The sequence below is a fragment of the Cibotium barometz genome, chromosome 35 (genome assembly GCF_041138505.1).
Source record: "Cibotium barometz isolate CiBa-2024 chromosome 35, ASM4113850v1, whole genome shotgun sequence".
In the NCBI taxonomy this organism is placed as follows: domain Eukaryota; kingdom Viridiplantae; phylum Streptophyta; class Polypodiopsida; order Cyatheales; family Cibotiaceae; genus Cibotium; species Cibotium barometz.
This window is the reverse complement of record NC_141080.1, coordinates 41,834,523-41,854,409: the sequence shown is the minus strand read 5'-3', so window position 1 is coordinate 41,854,409 and position 19,887 is coordinate 41,834,523. Positions and strand designations below refer to the sequence as shown.

At 40.7% G+C, this 19,887-nt stretch overlaps 1 protein-coding gene across 1 annotated transcript in view; it reads left to right on the top strand.

Annotated features, from left to right (window-relative positions):
• Window positions 1-19,338, top strand: part of LOC147618459 (uncharacterized) — a 47,754-nt gene extending 28,416 nt beyond the window's left edge. The window contains exon 3 of the mRNA XM_086775253.1: window positions 19,181-19,338. Coding sequence (XP_086631379.1) covers window positions 19,181-19,338 — 158 coding nt within the window. The remainder of the gene's footprint in view (window positions 1-19,180) is intronic.
• Window positions 19,339-19,887: the final 549 nt, after the last annotated feature.

Sequence of the window (19,887 nt, the reverse complement as noted above, 5' to 3'; positions counted from 1 at the left end):
CCTTAAACTCCTTAATGAGAGTGACAAGCTCATCTTCTTCAGGCAAAGTCAAGTCCTTAGTAATGTATACCGGTCACGCTTCCTCCCCTGGTCCCACAATATCCACTTCCTTGACTTCTGTGTTAGGCCATTGTATGATGTGAACATCCCATCCTCCTTATGTCATCAATCCGACCACTTTTCGTTCATCAACAATATAGGTTTTAAAGTGGTTGGGTACTGAGAGCACGTCCAGTTTGCCCTCATTTTCACTTTTGGTTTTAGTCATGATCTTTCTAGCCTATCATTCTGCTTCTGCCAAGTCTTTATTGCGTTTTCGGCATCCAGCTTTTGTAAGCTTGGGTGTTTCTAGCTCTTGAAGGGTAACTTTTTCCTTTTGTCTTCCCTCCAACGATATCTTACTCAACTCCTCACCCCAATCCTTGGAGAACTCATCGTCTACCTTTCTAGCCTCAAGGTATCTCTTCCACTCGGCATCCATGGGTTTTCTTCTCATGACATTGAGTGGTGTGATATTTCTAGGTTGTACACTAATTGTTCGGATGGTGGCCTGATTGGCAGTAGAATATAAACCACTTGCGTGGAATGGACAATCCGTGATCAAATGATCAATCCCACATTTAGTACAGGTGAGTACTAGCATGGCATTGGGCATAGCAGCCACTTGTTGGGGTTGGTGCGTATGAACCATATTCTTGTTTGGGCATTTGGCGACTCGATGCGGCCCCCCGCACCCAAAACATTATAGCGGTCCTCTTCTCATGTTTGAGTTCATGTCCTTGCCCTTCCACTCTACCATGTTTTGAAACACAGGTACTGGCGTGTTATTCTCTAGGACATACAATTCAAGCATGACCTCTGCTGTTTCCTCATAGTACTCTCTACTAAGTTCTACTTCACGCACCATATCAACATCTTCTGATGTCTCTTCAATCAATACTTGATTGATTTTAGCCTATAGTGGTTGTGGTGGTAGAATTGGTGATGAAAAAGGTGAAGCGTATTATACTTAGGACATCCCCCTAGGTAAGTAGGAAGAGTTGGATTGTCCTGGAGAAACGGTGATCTGTACAGGTGGCATAGGTAAATCCAATGGAGCTCTAAGTGCTGGTAGCTTGTGCAACATTTTTGAATCTTAGATATCTTCACATTGAAGTGTCATGATTCCCTAATTTTACACAGTGGGCATAATAGAGTAATGGCCTCGCTATTAATTGTGGACATTCGGTGGTAATGTGATTCAATATGCACATAGAGCACCACACCAATTTACGGGGGTAGAGATGATTATGCCCATTTCTCTTCCCTCCTTTACTTCCAATTACTCTAATATAGCATTACTGCACTTGTCCACTATTATGTTTTTGACTTGCTTGCTCTAAGTTCCAATTTCTTGGTGACTCAAGACATGCGAAGTCGTAGTTGCTGGAAGATGTCAAGTGTTTTGACATCTTCTAGTTGCGGCCATTCTAGCATATTATCTTCATATTCAATTGCCAATTTGCAACATGCATCAAGAGTAGCGGGTCCGGCTAGTCCTGGATAATCAGGCATCTTGTGGTCTCTAATCCCTCTCTAGAAGCAAGGCAATAACTGATCCGTCAGTTAACCTCTCATGTAATTTGCACCTTGAAATTGAGTGCTTAAGTCAAGACACATAGTCTGTCTCATCGACTCAACTTCCTTTTGTTTGATATTATGTAGCTGTGTGCCACACAGGGCTCCATTTGTCACCACTTTGGGAAAAGCTAGGCACAAAAACATTCTTGAGTCTTGTGAAGTTAACCTTATCCTCACGCTTGAGAGTTTGGAACCACTAATGAGATTTTCTCTTCAGGGTCAGTGAGAAGGCATGAATCGTTGTTACATCACTGACAGGCCCGTAGGTTTCACATGTGGATTCAAAAATCACTACATGTTAGATAGGATCTCCATCCCGAGAGAATTTTTGGATGAGTTTAGAGATGATATGTGGCTTCATCTGCTGGGAGGGTCGGGATTCTAGAGCAATGCTTAGTTCTCTAACCATTCCTCGGCCCATCTCCACCACCATGTTTAGTAGATTTGTCCTTGTGGATTAAGGTCAATGGTTGGATCCATCCTTGGCCTTTGAGGAATTGCTCCCCCCTTCCTAGATCTTGTTCCCTTCTTGCATTGGCTCTTCTGAGTATCTCTTGTCCATGGGATGGTCCTACCGTTGTACCTTGGAGTGGCTCATCATTAGTCACCTCCATACGCCTTTGCAGAATCAGAAGTTCCATGTCTTGAAGGAATGTAGGATGATTGATCGTCTCCTCAATATCGTTTTTGGTGTACCTATGATCCTCCACTTTGCCACTCTGACTAGGTTGTCCTCTTCTTCTATGGTTGTAAACCCTCCCTCAGCTCTGGACTCCTCATTTATGGGTTCCAAGTTTGGAATTTCTCCCTCACTTCTTTCCATAACCAATTCTGGTTCCTTATCCCCGTGATTGGAGTAGGTTTAAACTTCGCATTTCCTTTTGCTTAGCTCTTGTCTTGGAGTATTGAGATCTTGTTTCCTTAAGCTCAACTCTTGTAGTTGTCGCTCCACCTCGCTCCTCTTCTGAGATCTAACTCTAATTTCTCCAAGGTGGGGAAGAATATTTGACCCGTCCTGGCCGCACTTTCCATCTCCTCTCTCATTCGGGGGGGTGCTGGTGTTCCACAGCCTAGAATTTGATGTTTGGTGGATGGGAACTTCTTGTCGTGGAGGATCGAGTCCAACGCTAGTTGATGGACCCATTCCCACATATTGGGCTTCTTTGTTGACTGGTTTGGCACTCTTCTGGGGTTACCCTGATTTTGGCACGGGGGACCCTGATTGGACTGATTGAAGGAGTCTGTCTTTGAATTCTGGGACCCTGGTGTCAGGCAAAATCTGGTAAAGGTGTTTTGGGCTTGTGTACATATGGGATGCATGGCATGTAAAAAGACTTGGCCCTGAATGCACTGGCAGATGTATAGAGTGGGTGGTTTGGTGGTAAGCTAGTACATGCATGGTTTTTATTGAAAGCAGGTGCTTGAGGTTGGAAGTTTTTTTCATTGTAGCTGTGTGTGGCCTTGAGGAAGGTTGGTCTCCAATGTGTGGAAGGCTTGCGGAAGGTCTTTGAGGTTGGCAGTGTATGGGTAGTGGCCATATTTGGTAAATTATGATATAGCTGATCAAGGACTTGTGGCAGCTCTTGTGTTCATTTTGGAAAGGTGCCGACACCGCACATACTAATGAAGCACGAGGGATCGCAGCAGAGGGGCCCTCTTGGCATCATGGACGTGAGCATGAAGGCCACCTTTTGAGATATTAACGTGGCCATCCTCTAGGCCTTTCGAGACACCAATGTGGCCGGCAAAGACAACGTTCACCTCGCCGCCCACTATTCTGATAGCAGCTTTGCAAAAGCACAATGGAGAGTAGAGCTGAAGAGTTTTGAGGAAGCTGGGTGAGAGTTTTCAAGGTGTGGCTCTATTTTTTTGCCGCCGGGAGAAGCTGGTAGCAAGGAGAGTAAAAGGGAGCGGACGACAGGGTGATCTTGTTGGGTTTTGGTGGGTTGCTACGGTGGTTGGTGGCGACAGAGAGAAGGGGTTCTTTTTGTTTTGGAGAGCCGCCAGTTCTCAGTCCGTCCAAGTTTCTCATTGAGTTGGCCGCTATAGGTAGCGGGAGTTTTAGGTGTTGCTGGACGATAGTAGCAGGCTGTGGAGAGGCGGGTACTTTGTGTGTTTGCCACTAGTTCTCCGTAGCGGGGTGATGCAGAGAGAGTTTTGGCATGTGGAGTACCTGGTTGTGGTTGCTACTAGTAGCGCAGTAGTGTGAAGTTGCCTTGTCAAACCGCCAGCTGGAAGAGCTGCGTTTCTTTTGTTTTTTTTTTCCTATGCCATGAGTGATTGGGCGGCTCTGTAGGAGGGTGGTCGTGGCTATTGTAAATACATGATTGTTGTAGTAGTGTGGGCTTTTCTCAGGGGATTAACAATGACAGTACTACTACTGGCGGTCGGTGTTTGATAGAGGAGAGAGTGTGTGGGCTACCTGGTTGAGTTGCTTCCTCTGAATATAGAGAGTGTGTGTGTGTGTCGCTTCATTGGCCTGCTACCGGCTCTCCAGAGGGTGTGTTGTTGTTTTTTTGCTAGTATTGTTGCTGCTGGTAGCAAGCAGAGCTATGAAGTTTTGCAGGGCGCTGCTTTTCTCTCTCTCTCGTGATCAGACTGTTGTGGTTAGAAGAGGGTCATTGTGCTGTTTTTTCTGGTGTGGGTTGTGTGGTGAATTGTGTGAGAAGTGTTCCAGCCAGTGTGCTGGTGGTGCCCCAGTCTCGTGGTGTTTTCCAAGGCTGTTGGATGGACAGCTATAGAGGCAGGTGATTCCCTGGTCTGAAATTTTCGACACCTCACTTCCTTGGCCCACAGAGAGAGATGGGGAATCCTTGAGCTGGTGCCCAAACCCCTGACATCCGAAGCATCTGTTCTTGCTTCGAAGCTCTTCCCTTTGCATTCGTGAGAGGGCCGCAGTTCTTGAGAATGTACTTTGAGGGAAAGGTCTTCCTGCATTCCTAAAACTTCCCATCTCTAGATTCTGGTTGGGACCTTGATGTCTCTTTGGAGGCAGAACATTGGAAGAACTTCCTGGGGTCTGAAATCTTTTAAAGGATGAGGGAGCTAGCTTTAGTGGGACTTTCATGATGAAGGCTTTGGCAAAGTCCTTCACCATTCTGATAGCTTTTCCCATGGACACTGGCTTGGCATTCTTGACCAGTGTGTCTAAGGGTTCGTTCATTCCCCGGATGAACCTCGCCCCCATAAGTTGCTCTTTGTCTAGAGGTGGTGAATACTTGAGTAGAAGAGCAAATGCCTAGTTATAATCTTCGATGGTTTTGCTCCCCTCGTTTAGTTCTAAAAATTCATTCATTTTGGTCTCTAAAAACCCAGGGGGGAAAAATCTCTTCCTTAAATAAGCTTTAAGATCGTTCTAGGACTCGGTATTCCTTTTCAGATGGTTGGTGTCACAATGGTTCCTCCATGCCACCATGGCTGTTTCCACAATTTTCAGCCTGGCAAGAGTCATTTTGCTCCGCTCATTGTAGCCTGTGACATCAAAATACTCTTCCATAACTTCCACTCATTTCTCCACAGCCTCGCCCAGGTTCACTTCTCCTTTGAAGGGTCCAACTGAGTTCTGTGAAGAGCCTTGCGAACGTCGTGGTCAAGCTCTTCTTCTTCAGAGAGAGGGTCTCGCTGATGGCAATGGTTTCCTCGCCTCATGATTCTGCCAAAAATGATATATTATTAATTTTTTTTAATTTTGATATATCGTCCACGAGATCCTAAGACTTAAGAGGTTCGAAAAAACATTTCTTAAACAAGATAAATGATCTTTATTGGAGATCTACGACATATGTCCGATAACAGATTTTACTTCATCAATTCGTCTCAATCTCTGATTTTATATTCACGTGATCACAAAATTTTTTTTGTTAATAACATGTGTGAACATGTTATTAACATGTTCACATGTTAACATGTTCTCAAAAAAGCCGGTGGCAAGCGACCTGGTAACCGGGAAAAATCCCGCCGGGCTTTTGCTTATCCCGGCGGGCCCGCCGGGATAAATCAAAGCTCGGCGGGTCCCTGCGGGGTCGTCATATAGCCCGGCGGGGTACAATTTTCTATATATATGGGCCCGGGGGGCCCTTTGGGATTTCATTGCTGACAGCATACACATGTAATGAAAACTTGTGTGTGTGTGTGTGTATGTGGGTGTGTTCGTGCGGGCAGCCGCCCACTGTCGCAATGCGCGGCAGGATGTGGGTGGTCCGCCACACGAGGGATGTGTGTGTGGGTGAGTTCGTGCGGGCAGCCGCCCATTGTCGCAATGCGCGGCAGGATTTGGGTGGCCCGCCACACGACTGGTGTGTGTGTAAGACCATTCTTCGGAATGGTGCTTACCCTGGGGCACTTAGTCGGTAACGCGGCTAGTCTGTGTCCTATGGTAAGTATGACACGCCGTAGCGGTACTAGTCGGTAACGCGGCAAGCATAGTATCGTTATGGCGATGTCACCTTCCCTTCCCTTCCCTTTGTCAAATGCGGACATATGGTCGGTAATGCGGCCAGTGTATGTTCGTATCCTATTGGTATTCCCATAGAATCGGGCGGTATTTTGTCGTTAACACGGCAAGTTGGTGTCGTCCGCTACCCTAGTGCATAAAATGTTTTTTGCATATTGCGACATTTGATCGTTAACGCGGTCGAAAAAGTGTCATAAATTTGCTTGCGTATTTCGGCATATGATCGTTAACGCGGTCGAATAAATGTCGTAAATTTGTTTGATTTGACTTGTATTGTTTTTATTGTGTTTGATCCATGCGATACTTGGTTGCTAACGCGGCATTAGTATTTCATGGATCAAAGTTTACATCATATTGTCTAAACGTTTTATTTTATAAAATCGTGATTCGTAACTCGAAAAATATGAATCTCTCTCTTCTTACCCCCCTCTCTCTCATGATACACTTCACAACTCTTTCTCTATCTCTCTCATGTTTCACTTCACAACACGATAGATGTGTAGATAATGATTTTTTTTATTTCTCTTAAAATATACATAATTCTTAATAATTTCTTTTTTCTCCCTCTATTTACTTAAAAATTAAAACAATACATTATTTTTCTCTTTAGGAACTCACAAAAACATTAAAAATGTCATTTAATGTTTCTTCTCTCTATCTGTCACAACTCTCTCTTCCTCTCCTCTCTCTCTCTCTCTCTCATGATACACTTCACAATTCTCTCTCTCTCTCTCGCAATGATACACTTCACAACTCTTTCTCTCTCTCTCTCATGATACACTTCACATCTCTCTCTATCACGATAGGTATGTAGATGAGGAGTGCTTTAGGATTACAAAACATTATTTTTCTCTCTTTAGGAACTCACAAAACTATAAAAAATATCATTTAATGTTTCCTCTCTCTATCTGTCACACCTCTCTCTCTTCCTCCTCCTCTCTCTATCTGTCACACCTCTCTCTCTTCCTCCCCCTCTCTCTCTCTCTCTCATTCGATAATGTATACACTTCGTAAGTAATAATGCGCTTGTTGCGGTTGTCTCACGTTCGATAATGTATTGCATGATGTTGAGTTCAGTAATGTTGTTTGATATATTCTGTTTTTGTTTGATCATTGATAAGTAATGATACACTTATTGCTGTTTTCTCACGTTTGATGATGTATTGGATGATGTTGAGTTTATTAAAATTATTTGATATTCCGTTTTTGTATGAACATTGACGATAATGATATACTTGTTGCTGTTCTCTCACGTCTGCTTGATGTTTATTTCAGTAATGTTTGATATTCTGTTTTTTTGTGTTTAGTGTTATTTGCTAGATTTACGAAGACGATCAACATGCTTTCTCCCGAAGAGCGCAAAATTATTCTGCGAGCAATTCGCGTTGAAGCGGTCATCACAGTATCACAATGTACTGATGATGTCGTCAAAAAGATCAATGAGTCTGAGATACTCATGCGAGATCTCATAGACCAAATATGGGAAAATGCACAGCGTCCGCTTCGAAGCGGAGGCAACGCTGAGCTGCTAGACAGACAGAAGATAGCAGATTTCAACCATCAGCACATAACACGAACCATTTTGGGGAGCATGCGTGTAGCATGCAGTGATCTTAGAGATGCTGCCCCGCCTGAAGCCAATATGCAACGTCTACAGTTATGGGACATTGTATGGAGCGAGAAAAGAGCCAAGAGCAAGCGCATGAAGGCGTTGGATGCAGAGTCCCTCCCCAAAAGAGTGCGCATTGCCCAGGACGTCGCTGCAACGTCCAGTCAGGCAGATGCAAGTGGTACAGGTGTCATTAATCGTACCATCTACAATTCTATGTGCACACATCTTATTGGCATCTCGCACGAAGCTCTTCACGAAGGACGAACAATAGGCTCCGATGTGTTTGGAACAGTAAAAGAGTATGCAATTAAAGGTATATCATTTTTACCGGAGCACATCACTTTTTGGGGAAAGCACTACAAAGGAGAAGGCAGCGCGAAGTTCGAGAGCTTCCAGGCAGAGCAGGGTATGCAAGTGCTACATCCATCGATTGTCCGATGCATTGCCTTTACAAAAGAGGCTCCATGGATCACAATTTTTCCGTACTATAATGGCGGCGCTCTTGGTGATACTCTTCTGAAGGTTCCCTTCAGATTCAGTGAGTTCACCAGAGCCATTTTTTGTTTGGATCGAGGATGGAGACAACCCCCGCCTGATAATATCCCTTTAGGTCATCTAGAACTTTCAAAAATAAAAGAGGTAGTAATAAACATGCCACATATTATGCATGCCCTGGTGGAAGGTCTAGCGGCGGCAGCACATATGGCAGGTATTGTACATACCGACCTACATCCTTTCAATGTAGTGTTGGATTATACAAAAGAGCTAAAGCCACGCATAGGTATTATCGATTGGGGGTTGCTGCTGAGAGCGCCCAAAAAATGGGTGTCTCTTAATTTTGTTTTTGAAGCAGACAAGAACCCCGAGAAGGTGGCACAGGCAGTCTCCCACGCAGACAGAGAGCGAAATAAACGGCCGTGGATAGCCCCAGAGCTTTATGATCCATTTTTGGCAGATGCATACACTCCTGCATCTGATGTTTTTGCCTTGGGATATTTATTACAAACTTTATATGACTTTTGGCAGAAAGTGCAAGAGTTGTGGATGGATAATAGTTCCCATGACAAAGTTACCATGGATACTATTATTCATAGAGTCAAAAATTGGATGTTTCTTCCTAATCGCGATGAGCGAAAATCAATTTTGCAAGTAGTTGAATTTTTTAGATCACTAAATACTGACCCTACGAGGGCACAACGTCCTCTTGTAGAGCTATCGGTGGCATTCACCCCAACTTTGTAACGATACAGTATCAAGAGATTAAGTTTCACGAATGGCATTTTGTTTCTCTCTTCAAAATTTGATGTGTCCAATGTTTCAAAATTTTGTTTCTCTCTTCATTGAGTCTTTGCAACATCTCTCTCCTCTTGTGGTGTTTAGGTTTATGTTTTCTCTTCAAAATTTGATGTGCGAGCATTGTTTGAAGTGTTTTTGGAGTCAAGTGGATATTTCTCATCGAGTCTTTGCAATACATATCTCCTCTCGTGGTGTTTGACTTCAAGATTTTGAGAGTAATGGTCAATTTATCTTACGTTGATCTTTATAGTTCATTAAAATCCTAAAGTCATTTACATTCATGCAGATATGGAGCAGGCACAAGCGAACGAGCATCAGGAGTTAGCCAAGAAGGCATACGAGCGAATGAAGGCCCTTGCACATGGCCTGACAGCCCGCGAAGCTACAAGAACAGCATGCAGGTTATCGAAATGGACAAATCCAACTTATGCCCAATGGAAAGACATAAACAAACGCGTAACCACAGAGATGATAAAGGAAATATGGTCATGTCCAGATGGCGAGATTAAGAAGGGAAGATGGAAGATTTCTCGTTGCACTCACAATGATATCAAAACTAATGCCGAGCGCATTTTCTTGGAGGTGTACGGTCGTCCTCTCCATAACGCCGACGCTCCACTCTATTTTGCTAAAATGCTATATGCTCACTTTATCCTAGAAACTCCAGTGGACTTCGCCTCCAGAGAGGCCACTGTCAACACCCACGACATACGTGAAGAGACAGTGACATTCACAAGAGAAGAACTTGCTCTCATGGTGGAGGGCGCTGGACTGGAGTTAAACCAGGTCAAAGAAAGCTTAGGGGCACAGCTAGCAGAGAAGGAGAAAGAAGCTGACCGATTAACTCAAGCGTCAACTCCTCCCCCGGCCAATAGAGGGATTCAAGAGCAGCTAACAAAGATCAGCCAAGATGTGCAGAGCATCTCCTCACGTATTGCTCCTGTGCGCCAAGGAAACCACATCTCTCATTTTTTGATACATCCTGATCTTGTGGGAGTTTCTGCTGAGGCTACAAGTTCCTCCACCCCCCAATGTCCTGTATGTTACAAAGTATTCGATGGGTGGAGCGGCCAGTATATACTACCATGTGGACACTATTACCACTTAATATGTTTAGTGAGACAAATGCAAAATACTTCCACATGTGCATTGTGCAGTGTCCCAATAAATCAAGGTATTTATACAGTGTTCGGCATGGCTAGCGAATATAAACCACCAGGACCTTTAGATGCAACTCCTAGTGCAATTCGTAATTTATTTCAAGATGAGAGCTAAGAAAAACAAATTCTACTTTTGTATTGATAATTTCTCCAAATATGATCATTTGTACAAGTACTTTTTATTAAATTAATGAAGTGACTTCTTCCTCTATGTCAGTATCTTGCTCCAAAATTCTTTCACCGTTTACTCTCTCGTCTGCTAAATTAAGCTCATCTAAGTCAATGTCTAAATTGTCTTCTATCTCAAGGGTGGTGCACAACGTACGTCCAACATCAAAGTTCTCGTCTATTACATCTTCACAATTGTACATCCATCTGGGCATATCTTCTTCATACTCTTCGCTTTCGATGTCTCGCAAGATCTTTTCATTGCAGTACATGTAAACAAGTTTATCTGCTTGATCTGCAAGAAGTCGATTGCGAATAGTACTATGAATATATTTATACATGCTCCAGTTTCTTTCTGAGCCTGAGTTTGAAGAGCACTGACTTAGAACCTTCATCGCAAGGTTGCGCAATAAAGCATAATGCTCACCACCGTTCATCATCCACCACTTCCATGCAGGTTGCTCTTTAGCCATTTGTTGAACAAGGGAGTTGGAAAATAAACCCTCTTTCAACCAAAATGAGGTCGTCTCCTTTATGCACTGTACACGATCATCATCATTATTATAGAAAGTGTTTACCACTTTATAAAAATCTTGCACCACCTCAACGTTGGACATCAAATCCATATTCCAATATTCAGGATCTAACATGTAAGCAGCACTGTGCAGTGGTGAATGTGTTCCAATCCATCTAGCATGAAAGTATTTCAACAGAACTTTTCTTTGTCTACTGGAGAATGGTACACGCCATTGCTTTTCCACCACTGAATGCTCTAATTTCTCAGGACACTCCAAACTCCGCTGGACAGTCCACCATTGCATCCATGCTTTTCCGAGATTAGGCGCTCTTTGATCAAGACTTCGTACAGCATACATAACAGGCATCATTACATGGTATGCATCCATCACACTGTTCCACCAACTTCTTCTCGTAAGTGCTCCCTTCAAGACTTTGATTTTCTCTTTCACTTTTTCAAGTTGAGTGTTCTCCCAGTCATGAAATGCCATGCATGTAAATGTTTCACAAACTGCATCTTTATTTCTAAGAAGAGATTCAAAAGTGTAAAAGTGAGTGCAAAACCTAGTCTCCGCTGGAATTTAACATAACTGACATGCGAGGTCAAAACATATCTAAAACTCTCTGTCTCTTGAGCATGAATTTCACAAGCTGGCGAGCAGTGTCGACGATTGAGGCAAACCATTTGGTATCATCAGATTTATACCAATCTTTTAATACAAGATTCAAACTATGAGTATTACAGCCTACCGGAAAAATATGTGGATATTGTCGCTGTAGGATTCTGGATGCATTTTTACAATTTTTTGCATTGTCCATGACGACTTGGACTACATTTTTGGCACCCACTTCCTCTATCACACAGAGCTAATGACTTGAGCAATGTAAGCCCCAGTTTTGATTGAACCAACTGAATCCACGGCACAGATGAAAGTCTCACCTCTAGGTGAAATAACCATTACATTAATTAATGGTTTTCTTTGCACATTAGACCATCCATCACTTACTATACTACATCCAGAAAGCTCTATATTGCTAAGAATTATTCTTTGTACATGTTCTTTTACCTGCGCATAACATTTCTCTAATAGATCATTTCGCATAGCATGGTACGTAGGCGGTGAAAACCCTGGTCCAAACTCACCAATTTTCTTCCATGCTCTCTTCCAATGCTCACTGTCCACCATCATCATAGCACTCCCAGAAAAGTAAATCGCTTCAGCAAGGACGAGTTGTGCATCATCAAGTCGACCTTGTCGTAGGCTTTCTTGCAATGAAGTTTGACGCATGGGTATATTTCCTATGTCAAAGTTTCGCTTGCAAGAAGATGCACTGGGTAGATTACTTTCTGGTTGCACATTGCCGTTCGGGGTACAAGTAGGCGATGTAGCGGGAGTTTGATGATTAGAACAACAGTGTTCTTGCTGCCTTGATACATTAACGGTAGGAGTGTCATGTTTTCTTGAATCTTTCTTTTGAATTTCTTCTCTTATGCGTTTGGCCACTATAGGTGCAGAGGGGTGGGTACATGACTTTTTCTTCGGTTCGCCTAAAAAGTGTTCTCTTAGTCGAGGCGCCCCACCTGATTTTACTGCATGGCATAGCTTACACTCCCAATCTATGAATCGATCACCAACGTTAATTGCATATTGCCACTCTATCCCAGGTGCCTTTATTTTTCTGCTATTTGAAATTTGGACTCTATTGGAGGTATCACTGGATCCAACATTGTCCTCCATCTCAACAAATAACCTATTCAACCAAGCATATAACAATGAATACACAAATGAAAAAATAACAAATCACTCACGTATGACAAAACATACATCTGCAGACAAAGTACTTCGAAACTATCTTGACAAATACAAAAGATCATCACATAACATAAAACTACTTCAAACTATCTTGCAAGGTCTTACTACAAAACTACTTCGAGACTATCATGCACATTGCACCCCCAATGAAGGATGCCTTTTGTACCCAATTAAGGATACTTTATACAATCAAAGATCTATGCTTGCCCAATACTCTAGTATAGGACAATTCTAACATTCACAAAAAAAATCAAAGATCTATTCTTGCCCAATACTCTAGTATAGGACAATAGACCCTTGTCTACTCTAAACTATATCAAGTATCAAGAACCAATACAAGCCCCTAAGTAGGACTCTTGGCTCCATCAAACCATTCATAAAGCAGAATGAGGTAGGTAGATTACGTACGTGGCTCAAATGCAAGGCTGAATGACTCCAAATTTGTCCCTAAATCTCCGCAAGTATTAGCTACGAACCACACCCTGCCCCCAGTTCAAAGAACTAAGGACGAGTGGCCCAATAGCCTTAGGAGTGCCTACAAGGAAAGACGACATCCCCTAAAATAAGGACGTTCTTTCCAAGAGGACACTTCTAGCAACTCGAGAGCTCTACAAGTACTTTGAGGAGAGATATCACGCCCCCAAAACAAGGACTATCTTCCCAAAAGTTGTACGATGGGTGTCGGGCAGTGTTTATATACATAATAATACCCCGCCGATGTTCCTTGTTTTTCCCGCCGAGCCCGCCGGGCTTTTGTCTTTCCCGACGGGCCCGCCGGGAAAACTCTGTATCCCGGCGGGCCCGCCGGGAAAGATAGAAGCCCGGAGGTGTTACTGGACTAGTGGGTTCCGGCAGGTCATTTCTCAGGTCATGTGAATATACAATGTGATCACAAGTTTTAATATGTTAACACTAGGTTTTGTTAACGTGATCACGAAATTGTGAAGACGTTAATGAAATCCCTGGTCTTAATAAACAATCACTTATATAATAGGAAATTTTTTCACAAAACATTTCTTTATTTATAGAAGGGTTACAGTATATACATAGAGCAGCTCGGCTCTAGAAGTCAAAATCTCCTCGGAGACGCAGAAGATGACGTTACTGGGCTATAGACATGCGCTGATACAAATGTTCCCTTACTGCTAAGGGAGCTATTATCTTCTCCTTAGGAATAAAGCGACTAAGAAGTTTGTAGATTTGGCAGGAAAGTCTAAAATTTGTAGGCCTTGAGTGATATAAAATAATACCATGTATCACTTTCAGCTTCATCAAAATCATGGTCAATGAGAGATTCTGCCTCATCATCGCACGTTGGGGTTGCAAGAGGTGTGGACATACTGCCTTGCAAACCACTTGTGCTGCCATCTCTCCGCTGGGTCAGGAAAATATAGATCCTCAGAATGGCATGGGAGTCTGGCTCGGCTCATTCGAGTTGTTGTAGAGCGGAAGAGATGAGATGCTCAAAGAAGGTGAACGCAGTCATGTCTTGTGACTGGGTAAGGTCAGGAACATTAGATAAGTGTGGTACTTCCATCTATAAAATCAAATTCTTTAATTAAAAATCTTCATTAATGAGGCTTACTCCGAATGAAAATACAATATGTAAATGCTCTTTCTGAGTTTTTTTTTCAATTTTTTGATAAGAATTCATTTCTCCTTATTAGCTTTCAACAAAGCTCTGATACCAGCTATGAGACCCCCCTCCGCCGAGAGGGGGCGCTTGGCGGGGCGGAAGCAGCGTCAGCCTCCCACGCGGGGCGAGGATCCACACTCGGGGCCTCACCCGCGGATGTCCGCACGAGAGACTAGCCCGTCGGTTCCTCTGAAACCGAGCCCGGAAAAACTCCCCTAGCCCGGAAGGCAGGGGTGATTCCACCATTGGGAAAATCTTCTAACGGGGGTGTAAGATTCCTCCTTGGGCTGAATATTGATTAAGCCTCTACTTCAATCCCTTGTAATCATTCTATGTTTTTGAATACAGAAAAATATTATTTTTCCTTGTTTTGCCTAGTGAGATAAAAAATTCTAGAGAGTGGTAAATCAATATTGGGATATTTTTAAAATAAATTCTAAAAATATCAAAAAATATTTCCTTGAAATAGAAAATCAAAATAGATTTTCCAAGGTGCAAATGGAATCAGTTAGTGGCCTCCCTCACCTATAAATAGACCCTCATTCCTTTATATTCTCATGTGTGAACTAAACTATGCCGGTATTACTCTAGGTTAAGCTTATTTTCTATTATCCTCTAAAAACCCTCTACAAATTGAAGAGATTGGAGCGTCTCTCTCTCTTCAATCTTCCTTGGAGACTCCAACAACATACCAAACCAATTGATTGGTTGGGGGCCTCTACTGTGATCAAAGAATCAAGTAATTTAGGAGATAAAGTGTGGATTATTGTCTTCTTTTTCTTAAATCTCCAAATGTTTCTCTTCTCAACCCCTCTCAAGCTTGAGAAGCATTAATTTGAATGGCTTTTGAATACTATTGAAGTTCTTTAATGTATTGTAATGAAGAAACACATAAATTTCCATTTATGCTTAACTTATAATGGTTTTTAAGCATTTCTCTCTCTCCCCCAAATAATGGTCATTCCTATGACCTATTCTCAATTCAAATGAAGCTTCTCATGAAGCATTTCTCTAATCTAAAAGTAATTTCTATGCTTGTCTAATTGGAGGCCAAAATAATGGTAAAATTAAGAATCAATCCATAATTGGATAATGATCCAATTAGTGGTTATTCTAATCACATGTATAACACTAAACTTTATTCTTTCAAATTTATTGAGAATTATCAGTAATAGCAGCAGCGGAGCTATGGCAAAATTTTTGAAAAATAAACACAAATCATTTTCATTTATATTATGAAAAGAGGACTTCCAACCATATTCTAGAATTAATCATCCTAGTCTAGTTGAATGATTCTCATTATAATCATGGAAAATTGATTTTTATGTTTATGCATAAATAGTTAATTACAAAAAAGAGGAATTTCTAGTAATCCATTTTTATGTTAAAAGAGTAATCCCCATGACAATGGAAATCCATGTATTCCAATGAAGTAAGAGAAAAAATTGTGATGCTAAAATAATGTATATTTTATTAAAAATTTAAAGAAGGATTTTAGTTAAATTTATCTTTTTGCATAGATAAATTTTAAATGATGAAAGAGGAATTCCCACTATATTGGAATCCAAATATCCCAAATTGATAGGATAATCTATTTCTCAATTAGAATCAATCAAAGTAGTTTTTAACTACTTATAAATAATCTAAAAGAAATAACCATGATTTTGTTAACACAAAATCATGAAAAATACCATTTTCTTAATCTCTAGTTTATCAAGCCTAAAGTTAAGCTTTGAATTAAGAGACTATCATTGAGAAGCATCCTTTTTCAAGGGATTTAGCCGTAAAGATGGCTATTCTTTTAGAGAGAGAGAGATTTACTTAAAGAAAGCATTACAATTAAGCATAAAGATTAACTTTCTCTTAATTCAGCATTAAGACTTTAAGGGAAAGCTTGATTTGAATTAAAACAATTATTTAGAAATATTCTCAAGCTTGAGAGGGGTTGAGAAGAAGAGAATTATTGAGATAATTGGAAAAAACCATAAATTTTGATTTTACCTCCAAGCTTGGCTTGATTCTCTATTAGCAGTGAAGCCCCCAACCAATCAATTGGTCCACCAAGAGAAGAGAAACTCCAAGAGTTGTTGTAGAGAGAGAGAGCTCCAATGAGAAAAGTGTAATTCCTAGTGTAAAGGAATTAATGAAGATTTTTATTTAAATTTTTAAGAGAAAATTTAGTTAAATTTATCTTTTTGCATAGATAAATTTTAAATGATGAAAGAGGAATTTCCACTATATTGGAATCCAAATATTTAAATGAGGAAAGTGTAACTCCTAGTGTAAAAGAATTAATGAAGATTTTTATTTAAATGTTAAGAGAAAATTTAGTTAAATTGATCTTTTTGTATAGATAAGATTAAATGATGAAAGAGGAATTCCCACCATATTGGAATTCAAATGTTTGAATGAGAAAAGTGGATTTTTTAGCTTAATGGATCTAATGGATACTTTTATGTAATTTTTAAGAAGAATTTTAAGTAGATTTAATTTATGGTAAAAGAGGAATTCCCACGATAATTGGATTGCACTCATTCAAATGAGAAAAAGAAGGATTTCAAGTTTATTAAAAAAAAATAGGTATTCATATTTTAGTTAAAAGAAGAATTTTTATGATATTTAAGAAAAGATGGATTTGAATTAAATTTTAGTGTCAAAGGATGAATTTCCACCATAATTCTACCTAATGAATTAAGGCTGAGAAATTATGTGGTATAAAGAATATCTTTGGATATTTTAATTGGTAAAATCACTAAATTGATATTTACCCAAAATCTAGATGTTTAGTTGAAGGGAATCCTTGTAGAACTAAACTGAAGGAGTTCTTTTAGTACTTTCAAAATGTCTTGTATTACAAGAGGATTAAAATTAGGAGAATAGTAAAGAACGAGAAATTGAGTTATTATGAGTGTGTGATTTCTTACACTATTAGAAAAGAAATACATTGGGGGGGGCTAAGAAGTGATAAGAAGAAGCAGAAGGAAGGAGTGAGAAGAAAGAGGGGTTCATCAGTATGAGGTTATGTACTCATCACTGTCTGAAGGTATGCCATGTGTACATGAAAGAGCTCTTTCTGGAAGGTATAACTTGTGCTCTAAGTAGTTCTTTTAGTACTTTCAAAATGTCTTGTATTACAAGAGGATTAAAATTAGGAGAATAGTAAAGAAGGAGAAATTGAGTTATTATGAGTGTGTGATTTCTTACACTATTAGAAAAGAAATACATTGGGGGGCTATGAAGTGATAAGAAGAAGCAGAAGGAAGGAGTAAGAAGAAAGAGGGGTTCATTGATTTCTTACACTATTAGAAAAGAAATACATTGGGGGGCTAAGAAGTGATAAGAAGAAGCAGAAGGAAGGAAGGAAGAAAGAGGGGTTCATTGATTTCCCAACTTTAATGAAGGAGAGTTTTATAGGTTCTTAAAGACCAACAAGATGTAGAATTTTCAAACATCTATGAGAATGAGAGAGCATCTGAAGGTGCTACCTTCTTGCCAGAGTTGGATCTTGTAGGAGATGATTTCTTTGATGATGAGGATTTATCTTTCACAAATGTTTTTATGAGGTTGAGCTGATTGTTCCTTCTAGAAGTGCGAGTTTTCAAGAATGTGGAACTTCTATTATGGATGAGTGTGTTGTTATGGAGGTGTTGTGTATACATTAGATGTGTGTGGTGATGAGGTTATGTTTGATCTTGTCATGGACTTGGGTACTTTATTATTTGAGGGTTTTGGGGCTATGGAACTTGGTCAAGAGATGCTTAACAAGTTGGTGCCAAGAGAAGCTTAACAAGTTGGTGTGCCAAGAGATGCTTAACAAGTTGGTGCCAAGAGAGACGAAAGAGAAAAAGAATTAAGGGGTGGAAGATGTGAGTTGTGAGGTTCTTGAGTTGGCAATGATGCATGGATCATCTTAAGTCGACTCTACTTGTATGGGGAGAGAAATCCAATAGAAGTTGAAAGATGTTAAAGTAATGCCACATATAGTGGATAATGCATGTGATTATGAGGCTAATGAGCTTCTAGATGATGTCTTGGATGACATGGTGGCTTTATGTGCTAAGGAAAGGGTTATTGAATGATCTTATGTGGTTCATGTACTTGATCTTGCAATATTGCATCCGTAGGCATGGGTAAACCATGTTTTGAAGATACTCACAAGAAACATTCTCTTCAAGTATAGAATTTAACAATGACTCAAACTTGAGCTATGTTCTGGGTCATTTTCTCAAATTGAGCAATAGTAGTAAAGTGCTAGATAAGGCTTTTAAAAAATATGGCCATGGGAGGTTGCGCTGATGCGGCCTCCTAAGGCCATATTGTTTTTTTATGAAAACCCTCTTTGCCTGCTCTGTCGAGCACACATTTTGTAGAGAAAAGAGGGTTTTCACAAAACAAAGTATGGCCTCAGGAGGCCGTGCTGACGTGACCTCCTCAAGCCATATTTTATTTTTATTTTGTAGAGCTACAAATTATGGCCTCACAACAAAAATATGGCTTGAGGAGGACGTGCCGGCGTAGCCATATTTTACATGCTTCAAGGTACGAGGACTCATTTTGAGGGAACAGGGCTCAAACATATTAAGAAGAAAATCCTAACCCACTGCCAATTGTCATTGTGGCAAAGGCCCATTGAGAACTTGGCCGACCACCTTGCTGATCCCACTATTGAAATAATGCCTCTACTAATAAAAAAATAAAATATGGCCAGAGGTTGCGCGGCGCGGCCTCCTTAGGCCATATTTTATTTTTGTATTTTGTGCTTAATGTCTTCGTTGAAGTGGAAAATAGTGCTGTGAGAGGAGACCACATTCTTTCAATAAAAGCAGAATAAATAGCATTGGATTCGGGAGTGATCAAATCAGATCAATAATTTGACACTTGCCTCTGCTGCCTGCTGCTCTGCAGATACCCGCCTGCTGCGCCACTCCGCCCATATAGCCACTCTGCCTCTGCCCCTCATGAATAAGTCACACGGGGGTGGAGTGTTGTTGGGATCAATGGCTGAGCATGTTGGTGATCACATCTACCATTGTGTGCCATTGGATCTCTACGACCAACACTAAAGTAAACTCGGACCAGGAACACCACTGGGACAGTGAACAACGAGAAGCAGTCACCAAGAACTAAAGTAAACTCGGACTAACATAATTGTCATTACGACGCATGCACAAGCAAAATTTATGGTCTTTAATGGGGGATATACTGATAGTGAACTCGGACCAGAAGTAAACTCGGTTTGTCAAAGTAAACTCGAACCGAATTTACATTTTTCCCATCACTTCTTTATCCATATTGAGATTTCTTCTCTATTTATCTGAAATTTGTAAGTTTATTCTCAAAATTATGTATGTTATCATTTACAATAGATAAGAATTGAATCTCAATTAAGAAAAGCATAATTAAAATAGAAGTGATAATGTGGGATATGTATTGTGTTCTTAAAATGAAGCTTTATACAATCTGAATCAGTTTATGTTCTTTGAAGGATGGATTTGTTGAACTAAGACCAAAGCGACTTCAATATTGAAGAGTACTCCAATGGTCATAGAAGTCACTCCTCATCAAGTGATGATTCAGACGTGGAAAATCTCTTTCGTCGAGAGCGGCAATCA